The sequence below is a fragment of the Nothobranchius furzeri genome, chromosome 5, assembly GCF_043380555.1.
Source record: "Nothobranchius furzeri strain GRZ-AD chromosome 5, NfurGRZ-RIMD1, whole genome shotgun sequence".
Lineage (NCBI taxonomy): Eukaryota > Metazoa > Chordata > Actinopteri > Cyprinodontiformes > Nothobranchiidae > Nothobranchius > Nothobranchius furzeri.
In genome coordinates this window covers 17,251,262-17,271,223 of record NC_091745.1, presented here as the reverse complement: position 1 = coordinate 17,271,223, position 19,962 = coordinate 17,251,262, and the positions used below count along the sequence as shown (strand labels likewise).

Here is a 19,962-nt window from a genome sequence, read left to right as displayed (position 1 = left end):
GTTGGAGGCATGAGAAGCTGAGGGTGCTCGTCGACAGGCTTGTGTTTAAGTGGAGGGGACGGGGACAGCTGGAGGGTTTGGTAACAGACATGATGTCCTAAATACAGTGTGAGGTGACACTGAAACTGGGTTAAGGTTAAGAGCCACCTGATACTTGCTGCTAAACTGTCCGTAGCTGCAGAGGTGATCCCTTCACTAACACAAACAGAGCTGTAGCGTCCGGGCCGGGATGGGCAGGTCTGGGCGCCGGGGCGTTGTTGGCAGTTGCAGTCTGACCTTGGACAGAGAAGTCCAGGCCTGCCTTTCTGTTCTGGGCAGGGTGGGGTGGGGCGGGGTGGGGGGCAGGACTTGGACAGAGTCAATGAGAAAGGCCAACACCACGTCCCTCCACCTCGGCGCTTTAAACGTTTCTGAACACTTACTTGATGCAAGCACATTGGCACGGTTCACTAACATTTACCAGAGAAGACATTTTCTCCCATCTCCTCTCTTCTTCCCGCTCTTTACTCACTCCTCTCCAATGTTTAATTTGGTTCCTTTATTTCTTTGTTTCACAGCAAAGGGACAGCCTTAAATGCAGCTGCTTTACATATCTTAGACTTTATCCTCAATAGGTGAGCTGCCGTGGCGACCGCAGCCACAAAAGGCCCGATCCAGACGGCCTCGCCACGGTTTTACCCACCAGCTCCTCCATTCTCCCCCAGAGAAGTTTTGTGTTTGTTTGTGGACGTTTCCACTCAGTGACTTGATGAGAGTGGACATGGGAGCTCTTTCTCTCTTTGCTATCAGCCTGTTGCAGTGGGGCCTTTATTGGCAGCCAGCTGATTTGTGATTTCACACCACAGCATGTTTTATTTCCCCCTCCCAGTTTGAAGCTTCAGTTTCCTCTCTCTGTTTGCAGAGCTGCAGGCTTATCAGACAACAATTAGGGGAACAATTTTACAAATCCTGCCTGAGAAAATTCATCCTGTTGAAATAAAAAAAATGCAAACTCTTTCTTTTGCACATTTGAACCATTAACTCCAACAATTAGGCAGAGATTTGTTTTAATCATTTATTTATCAAAGCAGGAATTGTGTGTTGGCGAGAGAATGCTGAAACTCGTGTTTCCAGCATCTTGAATCCCTTTCATCTCTCATTTCTTTCTGCAGATCCTCACAAATGAACGTGAGATTTTGGTAAATGAAGATCCGAACTGAGAGCAGCAGGAGAGTTCCCTCTGAAAAGACTTGCTGATTTACTTATTTCTCTTCATTTTCAATCCCAATAATTATATAATATTTGACATTTTACTTTGATAATGGTGTTGGGGTTATTAGGAGCGAACAATTCGTAAGCTTTAACTTACTTTTGGATTCTTCAATAAATTCTGTAAACATGGAACTATTTACTGATTTATTAATTAATTAAGATATTCTTAGATATCTTCGGGGCACCACCCTTTAATTAGAAAGGGAAATGAATCCAAAACTCTTATCAGTCTTTCTTGAAGTTCGTAGAATCCTCGGAGCAGAGACTTCTCTTCGACACAACAAAGCTACTGGACACAAAAATCTGAATTTTATAACATTTAATTAACAATTTGTCAAATGAATAAACAGTGGAATAGATGAATAATAACCGTGTGATATGATTGAAGATGGATGTGTTTGCATGTGATGGAGGATGTATGAATGAGGTCCTTTGTTCTCACAAAGGAGTAGTGTGTGTGTGTGTGTGTGTGTGTGTGTGTGTGCGTGTGTATGGATTCAAAATGGAGTCTTGAATACAAGATGGCTGACTCCTTTGTCTGGCTAAAGTGTGGGTGGCAACTTGCACTTTAACTTCCAAAGCACTTAGAATCAGTAGTAACTTAACCTTAAATCACTCAAAACATTTCAAAAGATCATGAAACAACACAAAAGATTAATCACAAATTAATATCTTTTAGTTTCAGCCTGGCCATGACAGAAACCATTTTAAGATACCAAACAATGATCAATAAGCAGTTTATTCTTTCAAAATGACCCGACGGACGTGTTTGGGACGAAAGAGGAAAACACGAAGCTACTTTTTAAGCAATAGCGCGGTTTTATTGCTTATTCTGGACTATAGAGTTAACAGAAGAAGAAGGAGAGAGAGAAAGAGATGAGTTGCTGATCACCAGAAGAGCGAGGCGTCCCTCCCTCTTTGATTTGACGGTTCTCCGTGTTTCTCCGCAGCTTTCGGCGTCGTCCGTCGGTTTGATGCTTTCTCCGTTGTTTGGCGTTCACGAGTGTTTCTCCACGGGCTGGACAGAGACAGCAAAGTTTCTTTCTGTGCTGAGTTATAACTTACAGCGTGCTTGATGGAGTTGTTGCTTTCCTCCGCAGTTCTGTGTCCTCAAACATCAGCTGGAGGGGAGCAGAAACGAGCAGATCTGATGGGCTTGCAGTTTAGTTTCCAGCAGTTCCGTGGGCTCAACTTGGCACTTAGAGCTTCCGCGTGCTCAAGTTGTCAGAGGGTTGACAAGCGTGTCCTTACCGCCAGGTATCCTGGGCAAAAGAACGAGGATTCTTTGTCTCTGCTGAAGATTTATGGTCTTAGTTCGCGGGAAAAGCTCCACGGCTTCCCGCACATGCGCAGAACGTGTTTCTGGTACTAGGCGGTGACGTCATCACAATGCTTCCGTGTGCAAAGCATCATGGGAAATGAAGTTTCTTGGCGCTGATGTGATTATTTGCTTTTCAGAGCAATTTAAGCACAGTCATTTTGGAGAAAATCACTGCATAGTAATTTCCTCATGAGGTCAGACCCTCAACAATGGTTTCTCTGAACAAAATAAGAACACTGAAGTAGTGTTTTAGTTTAATACCAGAAGAATGCTCTAGAGTCATGACTCTGACACGGGTCACATTTGGGTGTTTTTGGTATTTTAACATTTTATAGAATGATAAAGTTGAACTGTTACGAAATAGAATCTCTACTAAGACATCACAGAGTATGCAGCCATATTTATATACATTACATGTGTGTGTGTGTGTGTGTGTGTGTGTGTGTGTGTCTGCTCTGTCTTCTTGATCCCCAGTGAGTCGTGGCGGATGGCTGCTTATACTGAGCCAGGATCCTCTGGAGCAGGTGTGCCCAACCCTGGTCCTCGAGATCCCCTATCCAACATGTTTTAGAAGTTTCCCCTGTTTCAACACACCTGATTGCAGTCAGTGGTGATTAGCATTTTTCTACAGAGCCTGATTGGCTGTTGAACAGGTGATTCAGCCACTGAATCAGCAGGGTGAGACACAAAACAAGCTGGATAGGGGATCTTGAGGACCAGGGTTGGCCACACCTGCTCTGGAGGTTTCTTCCTGTTAAAAGGGAGTTTTCCTCTCCACTTTCGCTAAATGCTTGCTTAGTATGAGGACTGCTGTAAAGACTCTGACACTAGTCAGTGAATTGATGCAACCTGCTGGGTTCCTTATTGACCCTTTGCACCGATGTCACCTAATCACGTGGGTCTACCATGCTGGACGGCAAAAGCATGTAAACAGTGAGCGACACGATTACTAAACAAAGGGAAAAGTAGAGCCTGAAACTGTTTTTGCCATCAAAACAAGAACAAAACTCCTCCAGCATTCCTTCCACTAGTTCATGCCCAGTTCAGTTATCAGAAGAAGTAGCGCATCTAGCGGGGCTCATAGAGAGCGGTATGCTAACTAGCTTACCAACGTTAGCTTACTTCTCTCTGCAGCTGTTCACCGATGTAAACATGTTGCTAAATTCACCCCTCTGGATTTATAACTTTATGTTGTAAACAGCGTTTCACTTCACACCAAAGCTGATTGTTAAAAAGTCCGGATCCCTACCAGCTTCTGTTGCTGGTGGTGTTACCGGGTCCAGCTGCTGCTCTCACACCGGAATGAGAAGATCTCTGAACGCCGACGCTCATAAATAAATAAATAATGTCATTTTAACACACGTGATCACACATCGGAGCTTTAATATTGTTAATAATTGTCTCGCTTTACTCTACAGTGGACGGAGCGCAGCCTCCGTGGTGAAATACCATCCATCAGGATTATCAATAACTTGTATAAACACATCACATGTATCCCTGTCCTCGTCTTCCTCGTGAAATAAATGAACGTTAATCCCGGTAAAAACATGTTCGCTGCTAATCTGAGGCCTGCTAGTCCGCTTGATTGATGCTGCAGTTCATCTCCGTCCTCAGTCTCCATCAAAGTTATTAAAAATAAAAAACGAGTTGAGTTTACGTCCTTGTCTGTTAGTGCAGCCGACCACGCAGCAAGCTAAAACCGTTTTACTGTCAAATCAGCTCAATAAAAGCCATAAAAGGCTACAAACTGGCTTGTTTTGATGACCTTCACTGGAGTTTCTACGGGTGTAAACGGTCTTTTTGCCGTCCATCATGGCGAAGGGGGCGGTCACATGAGTGGCGTGATGTCACGTGCAAAGGGTCAGTATAAGAAACTTTTTACTGGTTGTCTTAATGAACTGACCTGTACTGGAATGTTTACCATGTGAAGTGCCTTGAGACAACTCTTGTTGTGATTTGGCGCTTTATAAATAAACTGGATTCAATTGACTTTTTAAGTGGATCTGGAATAACCTGTATTATTGGATTTGAGTCAAATGACATGAAAGACTTTGATTCAGGATGAGCATAAATGATGCACTCAGAGATGTGACATCAGCGCTCCTAATAATCTGATTGTGTTTAGTTGTCAGAGAGCATTCACATTTTCTGGACATTTTCTGACATTGTTTTCAAACTCTGTCATTAGATTACAAATGTGGTCAAATGACTAGTTTAAGACTCTGAATTCACTTGAAATTGACTTGAGTATTTTATTCTACATTTTGAATAGAGTTTCTTAAGCTAAGGGAAGCAAATGACAAAATAGGTTTGGTATTTAGAGAACAAACAGAAGTAGAGGAGAAAACTAAACAGGAAACAAGGAGAGAACAGTTTACTTCTATTAATTAATTTATTACTTCTATACGTATCTACGCATCATTTGTCTATGCGATGAGGAAGAAAACAGCTGTAAATATTCTTTGAGCAGAAGACGATTCTCACCCGTTTGTCACTTCTTCAGAGGATGTTGACATTCATTTGAACTCCTGTGTCAGAGTTGTTTGTTTTTCTCCGTTTCCTGTCTTCTGTCCTCACCTTCCCACCCTGGTTCCAGTCACCTGACTCTCACCCCCACCTGTCCTCAGTCAACCCTCCTGAAACACACCAGCTTCCACAACATGAAGGAGGATTGAATTAATTCTGATCAACTCAAATTAAAAACCTCCAAAGACCCGAGCTAGAAAGCAGGACACATGAAAATGATCGGAGCAGTTCATCTCAGTCAACATGAATGTAAGAGCGCCACCTGTCCCTCATCAGGAAGCTAATCCAGAATTTTCCAGAAGGGAGCCACTGTTTAGGCAGGGAAGACCGGACACATGCAGATTAGTGAACAAATTAAAAATTCTAACTTAAAGAGTGTACAGTGTATGATCGTCCTAATATAAAATCCAAGTTGACCCACTTAGATGTAAAGGTCATGGAACCAAACAGGAATCAGCAGCATTAACATGGTTGTAGGAACCAGTTTTCTGACTAAATCCTGAGAATATTTTACTAAAAATTAAATGTGGAACTTCGTTTGTCTTTAAAGGAAATAACAGACAAAGGTCTCCGTTAACAGTTTCTCACAGACCTGACTAGATCTGCTTCTCTAAAATGAGGACATGAAGGCTTCTGCGGCTCAAGCTTCGGGTTTAATGTGTGATTTAATAACCTCGGCAGCCAGGAATGATTTACTCAGGAACAAAAATAACAGCAACGCATCAGCTCGTCGAGGATCCACGAACAAAGCTGTTCCTTATTTTTAGTTGTCTGAAGCTCTCTTGTTGGATCCATAAAGTTAACGGCTGAGTGAGGCCCCTGGTAGCATCTTTACAGCCGGCTGAGCCGGGCCGGGGCGGGGCGGGGCCGCCGGGTTTGTGTGGGGTGGTTTTTACACCCCCTTTCAGGGATCAGACAAACATTTATTAACTGAGAGGAATGCAAACAGACGCGGGGCAGCAGGGTGGAGGAGGATGTGGGATGGAGGAGCGAAAAGGAGGAAAAGGGAGAAGACTCCTCGCCCCCCCCCCCCCCACTGTTTACCTCCTGTGACCCCCCCCCCCCTCCCCGCTCCAACATTGCCAAACAATCACCAGGAGATGGATGGAAAACTTCCAGAAGGAAGAAGAAAAAGTCCAGAAACATGCAGAAGTGATGAGCTCCAGAAAGAAGATGAATTCTCTGCTTGCGTCGATTTTTAATAAAGGCGTGCGGCATCATTTATTAGTTATAAATTAAACACAGAAGCAAAAGTTTAGCTAAATATCACCAGTCTTTAAGACAGCTCATGCTAGCAATGCATCTTCAACTCCTGATCCAGCTCTCATTTCTTTGCTCTCAGCCTGACCTTCCTACGGGTCTGAACCATTTTCCTGACGTTCCAAGTGACGTTGAGCCGCAGGGGAGCTGTGGATTATTTGCAAACACATTTGGAGGTTCGAGGAGTTAAGGGGAAATCCCTTTGCAAACAGAGGACACTCAAACCCAACATCCTCAGATAATTATCTAATCTGCTAGAGCTGTTCTTGTTGGTCCTAAAACACATTTACTGTTACCACACCTGATCTCACACTTCCTGCAGTTCCAACTTCCTTATTGGGAGAGAGGAAACAGATCAGGAATTTAAGTTACGCCTATTTAAATCCTCTTATTCCAAGTCTTATGTTTACAGATTTTAACCAAATATTTTGGCATTTGAGTTAAAAAGGGGACTTTTTTTTTAAAGTTATAGTTCTGTGGTCGCTACAAACTTTGAACTAAATCCCTCTCACATAAAGCAATTTCAGCAGTTTTGTTCTTTTTTAGTACCTTCCAGAATGATCCATTTCAGGGTTCTGTCACTTTAAGAAAACAAGCTGGAGCTGGCCTCAAGCTTGGTTTATGCTTGACGCGTCCGCGAGGTCTGCTCGGCTCCGCACAGAAAAGTTGCGTCATTTTAACAACCACGCCCCTCCACCGCGCCTCCGCACGGCCCAAACTTTCCGCACCACGCACCTAGGAAATTTTCTAACCACGCGGACAGTCGGACGCGGAAAAACATGGCAGACCGGCAAGAACTAGTATGGCAGAGGTTCGTAAATACAGACATTTGTATGATTCAGCTCTCAGAGATCACCGTGATCAACATGTTGTTAATAATTCTTGTAGAGAAATAGCTCGCACTGTCAGAAAAGACGAGGACGCTGTAAAAAATGCTGGAATGCCATGTTGTAAACAACAGTAATTTTTACTTCTACTATGGTGTAGTGTTGGATGCATGCCATAGAGCTCCATGCTGCCCCCTACAGTTTGGGAGAATATTGGCTCACCGCAGAGACAAGCCGCATGAACCATAAACGCTGCGAGTTGTGAAGCGCGTTCCATCCGCGAGCCGCATCACCAAGCGGAAAGTAAACGCGTCAAGCATAAACCAAGCATCACCCACCCAATCCCCCGCTCAGGCTGCTATAAGCTGAGAAGCTCTGATACGTGACATGGGCTCGGAGTAGAGCCACTGCTCAGCCAAAAGCAGCTCTCTCTAGCACCTGAGAGGTGCTTCTATTCTACTGTACTTTTAAAGAAGAGTCTCAAAAAGAAAAACACCCTTTAAAATCTCGGACAACAAAAGACGACTGGACCTGGAAGATGGTGACTGGTGTTTAGTGCTCTGTCGTTGTGGGTTATTGTTCCGGCGGACGTGGCTCAGGGATGACAGCCGACAGGAGGGTGGATGTTCATGTGACCATGACCATGTCTCCATTTAAAAGCTAGCTTGGTCTGTTGATTTGCTCTTGCCGTTTTAATTGAAAACTTTGTTTTCTGGGGGCGACGGTGGCACAGGAGTTAAGTGCTCGCCCCGTAATTGGAAGGTTGCTGGTTCGAGTCCCGCTCAGTCTGTCGCTGTCGTTGTGTCCTTGGACAAGACACTTAACCCACGTTGCCTGCTGGTGGTGGTCGGAGGGACTGGTGGCGCCAGTGCTCGGCAGTCTCGCTTCTGTCAGTGCGCCCCAGGGCAGCTGTGGCTACATTGTAGCTCATCCCCACCAGTGTGTGAATGTGTGTGTGAATGGGTGAATGACTGATTGTGTTGTAAAGCGCCTTGGGGGGGTTTCATGACTCTAGAAGGCGCTATATCAAATACAGGCCATTTGCCATCTACTGCCGTCAGCATAGACAAAGATTCTTTATTCTTCCTCATGAAGAGCCCCTTTGCTGGTTTTTAAAACACAAACTGTAAAGCATAAAAGCAGTTACAGAAAGCTGAATATTAAGTAATTGAAGCAACTGTTGCCACTAAAACCTTAAGGAGGTAAATCTAGAAAGAGGTTTCGGGCTCAATTATCCTGCTGGAAAATGATTTTTCGGAGTTCTGTTCTCTCAGGTTTGAGTTCGTCCGTCCTGTTTCTGAGACTGATCTATTGTTTTTTTCTGTTCCTTGAAGCTGTGGAAAAGACTAGATGGTTTCCACTGACTACAGACAGGAGTGGGACCATTTTTGTTTTTATTTATTATTTTGAATAAATCTGTAATTTATTTATAGGCTTTTGTGTAAACAGTGTAGCAGGTTTACATTTCAATACGTTTCTGTTTGTGCTTTTCTTGACAAATATTGGCTTTTATTTAAATAACTCAATTTTATTTGTTTATCCTTCCTTCATCTCTTAATGTGTGGGGCACTGAAAACCCATTTTTAAAAATTTGTTTCTGATTATAATCAGTCAATTTGAGTTTTTCATGCAGGCTGAACATGAAAATAGTCTCCTACACCCATCTGCCGCATTAGCTTCTGATGGAAAATAGTGAAAGTCTAGGATTTGGAAAATCCTGACAGATCTACGTCACAGTCACTTAACATTCATGGACTCACTTAACTTGACTCACTGCGAGGAAGGCTGTTGTTGGTTTAGCGTCCAGGAAACAGCAGGGAACGTCTAACTAGTAGAAGCTAACCGTTAGCGTTAGTAACACCACCACCCAGTGGAGCTCCTCCAAGCTTGAACAATTTGTGGAGATAAAACATCCAAGTTAAAGTCAGCGGTAGAGCTGTTAGCCAATCCAAGGTGAGATGTCTAAATATCAGAAATTAAGATTGAAGCTCAGACGGTTTTGGGTAACATATTGTGGTGACCCTGCCCACTGCCAGGCTGAGCAGCGGTGTGGCGCATTGTGGCAGTAGGTCACAGTTGTTTGTTCCATTTTCAATGTGTTCTGTACAGCTTGATTGTTCTGGGTTATGATAGTACTGTTTTACTGTTGTTTAGTGTTTTGTACGTGTTGCTGTCAGTTGGTATTACTTTCACACCGCAAGTTGGTGTTCCATGCTGGCAGATGGAGTGGGGAGCTGCTCAGTGTAAAAAATAAAGTGGTTGACCGCTAAGATGACATCAGTGTCTGTGCTCATTGGCTGAAACTCCTTCTGGCAATCTACGCTACAATGTAGGTCTGAGAAATCCCCCCGCAAATGTAATGTATTGATTAAAAAAGTTTCCCTCACCTTTAATGTTCCTGGTACCACCGTGCATTTAACTAGTTTTCACTGATGAACTCCCATCACTCACCATAAATGTTGCTGTTTAGTTTCTCAAATGAGGGATTTTATTTTCATTTTTCTGTCATAGCATCTTTAAAATCCACCACTGGAAATTTAAAGTTAAAGTTGCACAAAATGGAGATTATCGTGTGGAGCGGGATGAGCGGGGTGTTCTGTTCTATCAGCCAGTAGTCATAAAGCTGTTTACATCAGCACCAGTTATTTTCTGGAGTAATTCACTTAGCCACTTTGGAATGCTGAGCCTGTGTAGACCTAATGGTAAAAACGTTCTCAGCTAAACTTAATTTGTGGCTTAAATTAAATAGAAGAAACTTTAAGTGTTGAAGATTTTGGCCTCTGTGCTGAAACGTTGAACCTTCTCCCACCAGTCCTTCAACATGACCTTGCTCTGCAGTCGTCCTCATCGATGCATCAGCAGCTCAGAGTTTCGGGGCGTGTTTTTCACGTCTAGAGTTCCCATAAAGCAGCAGCACCCCGTCGCCCCTGCACCAAGCACACAATCAGCTGGTTATTCAGCGGCGTAAAGAAGCAGCGGATTAAGGAATCAGGGATCCTGAAAGGCTGCCACACAGCCCGCAGTTCTGGAGTTAAGCGGCCGTGAATGAGATGTGATTCCAAAACAAAGCTACTGTGTCACTGAGAGGGGAGCGCTGACGTCAGAAGGCCACTGGGGGGGTGAAACACCTCTGAGGGCTTCTTCTACATCATGGAGACAAATCAGCCACAACCATAGCCAAGTCTTTTCTCAGAGAAAACGCCATTTAGATTGTGTCTCAGAACCACATTTTGATCCATGTGAGGGTAAAATATAGGACCCGTCGGCTCATGGGTGGCCCCTGTTTGGCCAGCGGACACAGGCCTGCCGTCTCTCGTAGTGGTCTCCATGGGGATGAGCAGACTGTGGGGAGGTATCTGGCTTACTGGAAACGTGGTTTATTGTCGACTTTCAGGAATGAGGAGGGGGCTACAGCTCTGAGTTGAGGTGGAGGGGGTAATGGGTGAGGGCGAAGATGAGGGGGGACAGAGTACTCTGTAGTGATGGAGGACTGGACTGCAGACCGGTTCACCTTATGGGCGAGGATGGACTAGAACACCTGCAGGATGGAGAATATTTATTCTCCTCCGGCTTCATAGCTTTGTTTATGTAAATGGTAAATGGCCTGTATTTGATATAGTGCCTTCTAGAGTCCTGGAACCCCTCAAGGCGCTTTACAACACAATCAGTCATTCATCCATTCACACACACACATTCACACACTGATGGTGATGAGCTACGATGTAGCCCTGGGGCGCACTGACAGAGGCGAGGTTGCCGAGCACAGGTGCCACCGGTTCCTCCGACCACCACCAACAGGCAAGGTTAAGTGTCTTGCCCAAGGACACAACGACAGTGACAGACTGAGCGGGGCTCGAACCTGCAACCTTCCGAATACGGGCCGAGCTCTTAACTCCTGTGCCACCGCCACCCCCAGGTAAAGTAGTAACGCCTCTCTGTGTGGATAAAAAACTAATCAGATGTAACTGACCAACAGAGCTGCACATTTCTGGTGAATACTAAACACTTTTTTTGTGTCCCGTCTTCTTTAACTGGGTTTGAACAACGGCTTTGACAAAACAAACACACTCTGGAGCGATCGCTGACACACGGCTTACAAACACAATTTAAAAAGTGTAAAATGGGATTTCGTGATGATTGTGATTTTGATTGTGATTTTTATAACGTGTGCTTGTACTTGTACTTTTTTAACAACAAGCAAAGAAATCTTCTGACATCTGTTTAAAAAGCAAATGTCGTATTTTAGCGACCTCTAGTGACCAGAGCTGGACATGCATTGATCTGCAGATTTTACTTTGCTTTTATTAACTTGCAGAATTGTGAGCTACGTTACTTATAAATATATGATAAAGTGGTTGAGCTGTGATGATAATCTTTAAGTGACACAGAATGATTAACAATATACAAATATTATATAAAAATATGTTTGTGAGAAAGGTGATATGACTCAAATGCACTTAAAAATATTGACCAAAATTATAAATTATAATGATTAAAAATATTTCTTTTTTAAATTTGTCATTTTGAAATTCTTTATAACTTAAGGAAGAGACTGAGGAACGAGTGAAAAGAGTTTATTTAAAAAATCTAAAATGAAAACAGACAAAGGTGAAATGTAACGCTTTCATGATTACGTGGAAAAGCAAATATCTAAAGATAATAGTTCAGCTAGGTAAAAATGGATGATGAATGGATGAAATAGATGACATGAATACTTTAATTTATAGTCAATACATCATTCCCATTCATCGTTATTTTCGTTTTCTAAATTGGGTGTGAAGTATAGGCCAATTTAATTTTAAAAAAGATGTGAGATGAAACATTAATCTATTGTTTCTCTCACTTTTAATTGTGTAGTCGTGTGTCTGCAGAAGTAATTTATACTAGAGTAAATACTTTAAATTCAGAATGACCCGAACTCGTGATCAGAGGTCGTTTCCCCAATCAAGTTCACTAAGCTTTAATCTAGTTTGTAACACGTTCAGGAGTGTGATCTGAATTGTGTAAACATGAGTCAGCTGTTCTGATCAGCTGACCTTCAGCTCCGCTCAGTCACGTGACTCCTTCCGCTTCCTCCGTTCTGCAAGCCATGGTTTTCTTCTGCTCCCAGTAAAACCAGTTAACACCGTAAAATACCAGATTACTTGGTAGTCCTGCTGCAGAACATGTGACGGTCTGCTGGACCAAAATAGTTACCCAGCTGTTGAGCGTTTTAGGAATTTATGGATGAAAGTTCACCTCGTGCCAAAGTCAGAGCTGAATTCTGGATTTAAAGCACGCAGGTGTGGGTCGGAGGTTTTACCGGTTTCTCCGCGCATGACAGGTACGTAAATAGGGTCAGACCTGCAGAAACGCTTAAACTCTGTATTTAAATCAACTTTTCCTCAAACGAGCCTGAGACAGACGCGATGATTTCAGGAGATCTGATCAGGTTTCATTTTCCTACTGCGAAACTCAGGGTTCAAAGTCTGCATCTGCTGGTAAGATCAGATAACGCCCAGTGCTGCTGGCTGGGTTAATATCTTCAGTTTAAAACAAATGGAAATTAAACCAGACTTTTTCTGCAGCAAGAACTCCAAAAGAAGGAAGAAGTCCCTTTTGAACGAACTTCAGAATGGTTTCTGAGTTGTTCTGAGAAGAATCCTCTGCAAGAATATCTCCTTGTAGTGAAGATCTGAATTTTCATTCGTTCTGAATATGAATGTTGACCTCACAGGTGTGTGATAGATGGGCCTGACTTGGCACAAACTTCAGATAAAACCCCTTAATATGTAATGTTTAGGATTAGAGATGCATTAATGCATCATCAATGCCATGCACTATTTAGCATGATTGGTTTAATCTGTGATTGATTTATCTAAACTTCAAACTTTCCGGGTTATATGACTGGGAGGTTCCTTCTGCTTTCAGGCTGCATGCCTCAAATCAACCATCTTAAGGCCATTTGTTCTAAATCAAAATATGTCGGAGCTTGACATGAATCACTCATCGATGTCGGCTAGACCTGATTTGTCATGTCTCCAGAGGTGTGGTTCACTGAAAAAACATTTTGAAAATCTTGTTTCTGATTATAATCAGTCACTCTAAGTTTTTCATGGAGGCTGAACAAGGAAATAGTCTCCTACACCTATCTCCTGCATTAGCTTCTGATAGAAAATAGACGGTGAAACTCTAGGATTAGAGAATCCTGACAGATATACGTCTCACTGTCGCTTAACATTCACGACCTCACCCATCTTGACTCATGACGAAGAAGGCTGTTTTTGGTTTAGCGTCCAGGAAACAGCAGAAAACATCTCAGCCAGTAGAAGCTAACTGTTAGCATTAGCAACTCCACCACATAGCAGAACTCCTCAAGGCTTGTGTTACTAGTAGACAAAACATCCATGTTGCAAGTCAGTGTAGAGTTGCAATGTTGTTATTTAATCCGTGGTGAGATGTCCAAATATCAGCTGTCTGAAGCTCAGCTGTGATGGCTCACTTGTAAATCCTGAAAATGGCGGACCGGTGCATTTTTCCCCCAGAGTATGACTTACAAGCAGTGTTGGGCAAGTTACTTCTAAACTGTAATGCATTATTTATTACTTGTTACTCTCATTTTAAAGTAATTCATTACATTACAATATTACTGATTTTAAAATGTAAGGCATTACACTACTTTTGCATTACTTTAAGTTACTTTCACCAAAACAACTTCAGTATGAATCTGGTCATGTGATGCTCAGTGAGCTCATGACATATATGTGGAAGGTGATGTGGTGTCTGAGCTAGGGTTGCTGTTAAAAACAGTCAGATGTAATAACAGTGCTTTAAAATGATTGTTTATTAAATAAAAACAACAACAATCTTTACTCTCAGCACGCTGCCATCTTATATTAACAGAGCAGGGAGTGAGGTGGTGGGGGCTCCAAGCCTACATTTGCCTTGGTCCCCAAATGCCTTGATACGGCCCTGGATGTGGGACTGACTTCTGATTCTATCACATGTATAAATATTAAATGCTTATATATTATCGCAGGTGAATGACTTTGTTTTGGTGGAGCGGTTTTGTGAATATAAAAGCGGCCGCGCGCATGACGCAGCTGGAGTATTTGAGCCGTTACCGCCGTGTCCGCTCTGCTCATAGAATGCCCGCAAAGCTGAGTTCATAAATGACGTCGTATATGTGGATACTGGATCTTTATTTTGGGCTTCACGCCATTTTAATTTTTAGGAAACCCACATCTTGATTCTGGGTTTAATAATGCATTGTAATCACCGCATTACTGACGATTGTACCGAGTAAATATTACCATTTTCTTTCCCTGTAATGCCTTACATTACCACATTACAGCAAAAAGCAATGCATTACAGTAATTAATTACTTTTGTACCACCTTACTCCCAACACTGCTTACAAGGCATTAATTCCTTCTTGGGACCACTGCAAATGTACCAATTAAACAAGTATCCCACACCTTTAAAATACCAACAGCAATACTATTTACAAAATCTCGAAATCTGCTTAAATATTTTATAAATGTTATTTAACACATTTAAAGTCAAATCAGTGTGTTTTATTGATTTGTCCCTAATATTATGTGTGCACAAGATAGAAGGAAACCTGCATTTTCCTCTTTTTTAAAGTTTGATATGTTTTTTGGGTATAAGTCTCTGATTTTCTGCGTTTAACTGTGATATTTTCCTAATTTAAGCAAACAGGCACAAAAATAACTGTTAAAAGTCCGCTTTCCAGAGGAATAATGTTTGCGAGCACAAGCTGTATGTTAAAAGTCTGCTTGGTCACCGTTTAGACTACATTACCCATGATGCACCTCGGTATCTGTACTTCCCGTTGGGAACGTGTTTAGCGCAGTTCAGCACAGCTGAAAGGTGTTGGATGATCAGCGTTTTTCTCGTGCGTTCCTGTGTGAGTTACCCTTGGTGTGCGTGTTTATCATATTACCACACCCACATACTCCTGCACACTCACACTCCCTTTACCTGCATTCATAGATGGGAATGCAATTGCCTCACCACTAATGTTGTACAGCCTGTTGATGTCATCTGCTACCTCCTTAATAAACTACTTGGACTACATCACTGTGGAGTGCCAATCCTTCTGACCGAGGACAACTCACTTGAAGCGTGATCGGCAATCAGTGCAAACAACAATAACAATTTGAAGAATTTTTTATAGCAGTTCAGCGTGTGAACATATTGATTAGTTTGCACATACTGTGTGTTTATTGTAAATGTTAGGGCAGCAGTAGCTCAACAGGTTGAGTGGGTTGTCCAGTAATTGGCAGGTTGCAGGTTCAATCCCAGCTCCGGACAGAGAATTCTGCTGTTGTGTCCTTGGGCAAGACACTTAACCCACCTTGCCTGCTGGTGGTCTGTGCTCGACAGCCTTGTCTCTGTCAGTGCGCCCCAGGGCAGCCACAGCTACAATGTGTCATCAGAGTGTGAATGTGTGAGTGAATGGATGAATGATACACTGTAGTGTAAAGCACTTTGGAGTCCCTACTCTGAAAGGTGCTATACAAGTGCGGGTCATTTATCATTTTCATTTATTCTTTTAGATGTTTTATATTTATGTGATAAATATGAAGCGTGTGTGTTTTGTTGTCAGAGACGAGCATCACATTTATTCTGCCGTCCAAAGGTGAGGGGAGTGTGTGAGCTGAGGTTTGTCTCCATCCTCTCGCTGAGTGAAGCCAACATGCCATCCAACAAATCTGTGTCTGATGCTCCCATCACTCAGTTCAACAACTGCAGAATACTGAGGGATCACACACTGCAGAGGTACACACACACACACACACACACACACACACACACACACACACACACACACACACACACACACACACACACACACACACACGCCGTATGTGGAAAAATTAGCATGTTTGCTGTAGAACGTTTAAATGGACCCCCCCCCCCCCCCACTTGTCAGAAGTTTTGGGAAAACGAACTGAATTCTTACCAAAATATTACTTAAAGGGACTTTACGGACTTTTGAAATTTTATGCTCGTGATTGCCCCCTCAGGCCAAAAGTGTAACCGCAGCTTTAATAGTAGGCTCATGCACGAGGCGCGCATGCTGTACGTGCACACTCCTTAACGAAAATAACAGCTGAGACAGTCCTGTGTGTGTGTGTGTGTGTGTGTGTGTGTGTGTGTGTGTGTGTGTGTGTGTTACATAATCCATTTGATTATGTAAATTTGGTGGGATGAATATTTGTAGTCCGCTACGTCTTTTCACACAAAACCTAAAATAAATTTAGCCACCTGTCAAAAATAAGTGCTTTCTTAACATTAAAATGTGTCTTTAAAGTTTACGGACATCATAAATGAAATCCGTGGCACATATCAAATGTGATCAGAAAATAACTTTTAGCCGCTCATAGACTCCCATTCATTTTTTTGGCCAGACATGCGGACAGGAAGTAGATGGCCGTGACTAGGCTTCCTGTTCTGACATCTCCTGATTTGGGAACTCAAGCAGAATTGGTAGAGGCGTACTTTGAAGTGCTTAGAGAGGAGTGTGTCTCATTGGGGTTGTGTTTGTTTGTGCAGAGAGGACCTGTGGGTGCGAGAAGGGAAGATCTTAGACCCAGAGAAGCTGTTTTTTGATGAGCAGGGCTTCGCTGACAGGAGAGTGGACTGTGAAGGCAGCATCATCGCTCCAGGCTTCATAGACGTCCAGATCAATGGTAAAAGCACAACCTTTCATTTAATTGCATGTTCCAGTTGTGCTAGTTTACCTGTTGAATTAATTATAGATTCACTAAGAAAAAGACAATAAAGTTTATCTCATACTAAATAGAATATTTACTAAAAAATCACAATGTAGCCATAGAATTACTACTTGGTGTGTGTGTGTGTGTGTGTGTGTGTGTGTGTGTGTGTGTGTGTGTGTGTGTGTGTGTGTGTGTGTGTGTGTGTGTGTGTGTGTGTGTGCGCGTGCGTGTGTGTGCGTGCTCTGTCTTCTCCATCCCCAGTGAGTCGTGGAGGATGGCTGCTTACACTGAGCCAGGATCCTCTGGAGTTTTCTTCCTGTTAAAATGGAGTTTTCCTCTCCACTGTCACTGCATGCTTGCTTAGTATGAGGATTGCTGTAAATAATAATAATACATTTTATTTGAGGGTGCCTTTCTCAAACCCAAGGTCACCTTACAAAGATAAAAACAAAAAACAACAGAGGTTAGATAGGGCAATAAGAACTAACAAGATGCATAAAAATTTGAAACAATTCTAAAGTCTAGGTCTAAAGGGAATACACTTGTTTGAATAAGTGGGTTTTGAGGTGTGCCTCGAATAATGGAAAAGAGTCCGTATTTCTAATGGCATTTCTAATCAACGTTGTATTTGCGGGAAATGTAACCAAGGGGGAGCAAATAGATGATAAAGAAAAGAGGGCCTAGAACTGAGCCTTGGGGAACTCCTGCAGTAACCGGGGAAGAACTAGAAGAGTGAGACTGAAGTTGAATGAACTGAGTACGATCCGACATGTATGAGGTGAACCAGGCTAGGGATGTGTGACTAATGCCGATAGATGCTAATCTTTTGAGAAGTATGCTATGAGAAATGGTGTCAAATGCAGCACTTAGATCTAGTAAAACCAGAATGGAGAGATGGCCTGAGTTTGCTGCCATTAGTAGATCATTTGTGATTTTTACTAGTGCTGTCTCCGTGTTGTGTTGTGGTCTGAAACCAGATTGGAATTGTTCATATAGATTATGAGAATTGAGATATGAGTGAAGCTGAGAAGCAACAACTTTTTCAAGGATTTTGGAAATAAATGGTAATTTAGATATTGGACGAAGATTATCAAAGTTCTGTCACGATCTGCCCCTGCCTTCCTGACTGTGTTCCTCTCCTGCCCTGATTAGCCCTTATTGTTCTCACCTGCCCCTCGTTGACCTGCCCATGTGTTCCTGATTTCCCTGTATATTTATACCTCCCTCCTTGTGCCAGTCTTTGTCAGAACATTGTTGTTTGTCGTGTTGTTCTCGTTGTTCCTGCCGTATCTTGTCATTAAACCCATTTTTACTTTATCCGTGCCTGCATTTCTGCCTCCTGGAACTCTCCACCACACATGGTCCATCATCTCTACCATCACAACATGACAAGTTGGTGGGATCCACACCGGGCTTTTTGAGAATCAGAGTAATACAGGCAGTTTTTAATGCTGCAGGAGAAACTCCGGTACTGAGGGAAGAGTAAATGATGGTGGATATGAGAGGAACCAATGATGGAAGACAGGCTTTAAGTAGCACTGTGGGGAGAGGGTCAAGCAGACAGGTGAATGATTTGGGTTCCCTGATTAAATATGATATCTCAGTTGCAGAGGGGAGACTGAAACTTGAGAATAAATGACTTGGAGTTGTAAGGATGGGTTCAACTTCTGAAACAGGATCTCTAGTAGCATGGAGTTGTTGGTGAATATTTGAGATTTTGGATGTGAAGAAGGACATGAGGGAGTTGCAATAGTCAGAAGAAACCATACTGTTAAGCAGTAAATAAGGAGGCTTTGTAATTGTGGAGAACAGAGAAAAAAGGGTCTTGGAGTTACCTTCACTCGAGCTGATTAAATTAGAATACTAAACCGATTTAGCTGTGTGAATGGAGTCTTTATAATGCAATAAGTGATTCTTATATAGATCTTTATGGATAGTGAGGCCGGTTTTCTTAGACAAATGTTCCAATCTGCGTCCTTCAGATTTAAGACAGCGAAGGTCGTAGCTAAACCAAGGTGCTGAGCGGTTAAACGAGACAGATCTTTGCTTAATTGGGGCAAAAGTATTGAGAATGTTATTTAGATTAAAATTATAGTTAAAAACAAGATCCTCAGGTGAGGTAATGCGTGCAGGCTGTAGATCAGATATTGCAGAGGAGAATGCATCAAGATTTATATTGATTTTTCTAAAAGCAATAATGCGAGGGATATGGGGTTTTAGAGGTCTTTATTATTAAACGTGATTAACTTATGATCTGAAAGAGGAAAAGAACTGGCTATGCATTGGGCCGGGGTAATACCCGAACAGCAGACCAGATCCAGAATATGGCCTTTGGAGTGAGTGGGGAAGCTGATATGCTGTTTGAGTCCAAAACTATCTAAACAGGAAGTAAAGTCTCTGGTAAGATTGTTTTCATCCATGTGAATGTTAAAGTCACCAGTGATTATCAGATTGGGAGAGAGTATGGAAAGGTGAGTGAGGAGAGCAGTAAAGTCATTTAAGAAGTCCTTATTCGGCTTAGGTGGGCGGTAGACGGTACATATGATGGTAGGAGTGGATCCAGGGAGTTGTAATGCACTGTATTCAAATGAGTGGAAGGATGGAGCAGAGACTGGAGAGACTTTCCACTGCTTCCGGTGAATTATCGCGAGACCTCCACCCCTCCCTGACTCCCGCGGTTTACAGATGTAAACAAACTCAGGCGGAGTGGAGTTATTAAGTGAAATAAAGTCATTTTTAGGGTGTTGCCGAGTTTCATTCAAGCAGAGAAAGTCAGGTTTATGGTCAGTAAGGAGATCGTGGACGCAAACTTAAAGTAAAGACTCTCAGTAGTCAGTGACTCTGTGCAACCTGCTGGGTTCCTCATATAAGAAACTTTTTAACCCTCCCACTGTCCTAATGGGTGTGACCCCGCCAGGAAAGTTGACCATTGAGCAGGGTTGATGGTTTATCCCTTGAGGTCCACGTGGCAGGGGTGAGGTGGTGATCACTCCTCACCCCTGCCACGTGGACCCAAGGGATAAACCATCAACCCTGCTCAATGGTCAACTTTC

The 19,962-nt window shown here is 42.7% G+C and overlaps 1 protein-coding gene across 5 annotated transcripts in view; it reads left to right on the top strand.

The window, feature by feature from the left end:
• amdhd2 (amidohydrolase domain containing 2) overlaps positions 1 to 19,962 on the top strand; it is a 53,368-nt gene that overhangs the window by 19,862 nt on the left and 13,544 nt on the right. The window contains exons 1-3 of one of the 5 annotated variants that reach the window (XM_054736664.2): positions 12,294 to 12,508; positions 15,796 to 15,968; positions 16,746 to 16,882. In XM_054736664.2, coding sequence (XP_054592639.2) covers positions 15,886 to 15,968; positions 16,746 to 16,882 — 220 coding nt within the window. In that variant the 5' untranslated portion in view covers positions 12,294 to 12,508; positions 15,796 to 15,885. Of the gene's footprint in view, positions 1 to 12,293; positions 12,509 to 12,572; positions 12,666 to 15,795; positions 15,969 to 16,745; positions 16,883 to 19,962 lie in introns of those variants that run through there. The other 4 variants (XM_054736663.2, XM_054736662.2, XM_054736666.2 and 1 more) reach the window with 4 other exon arrangements.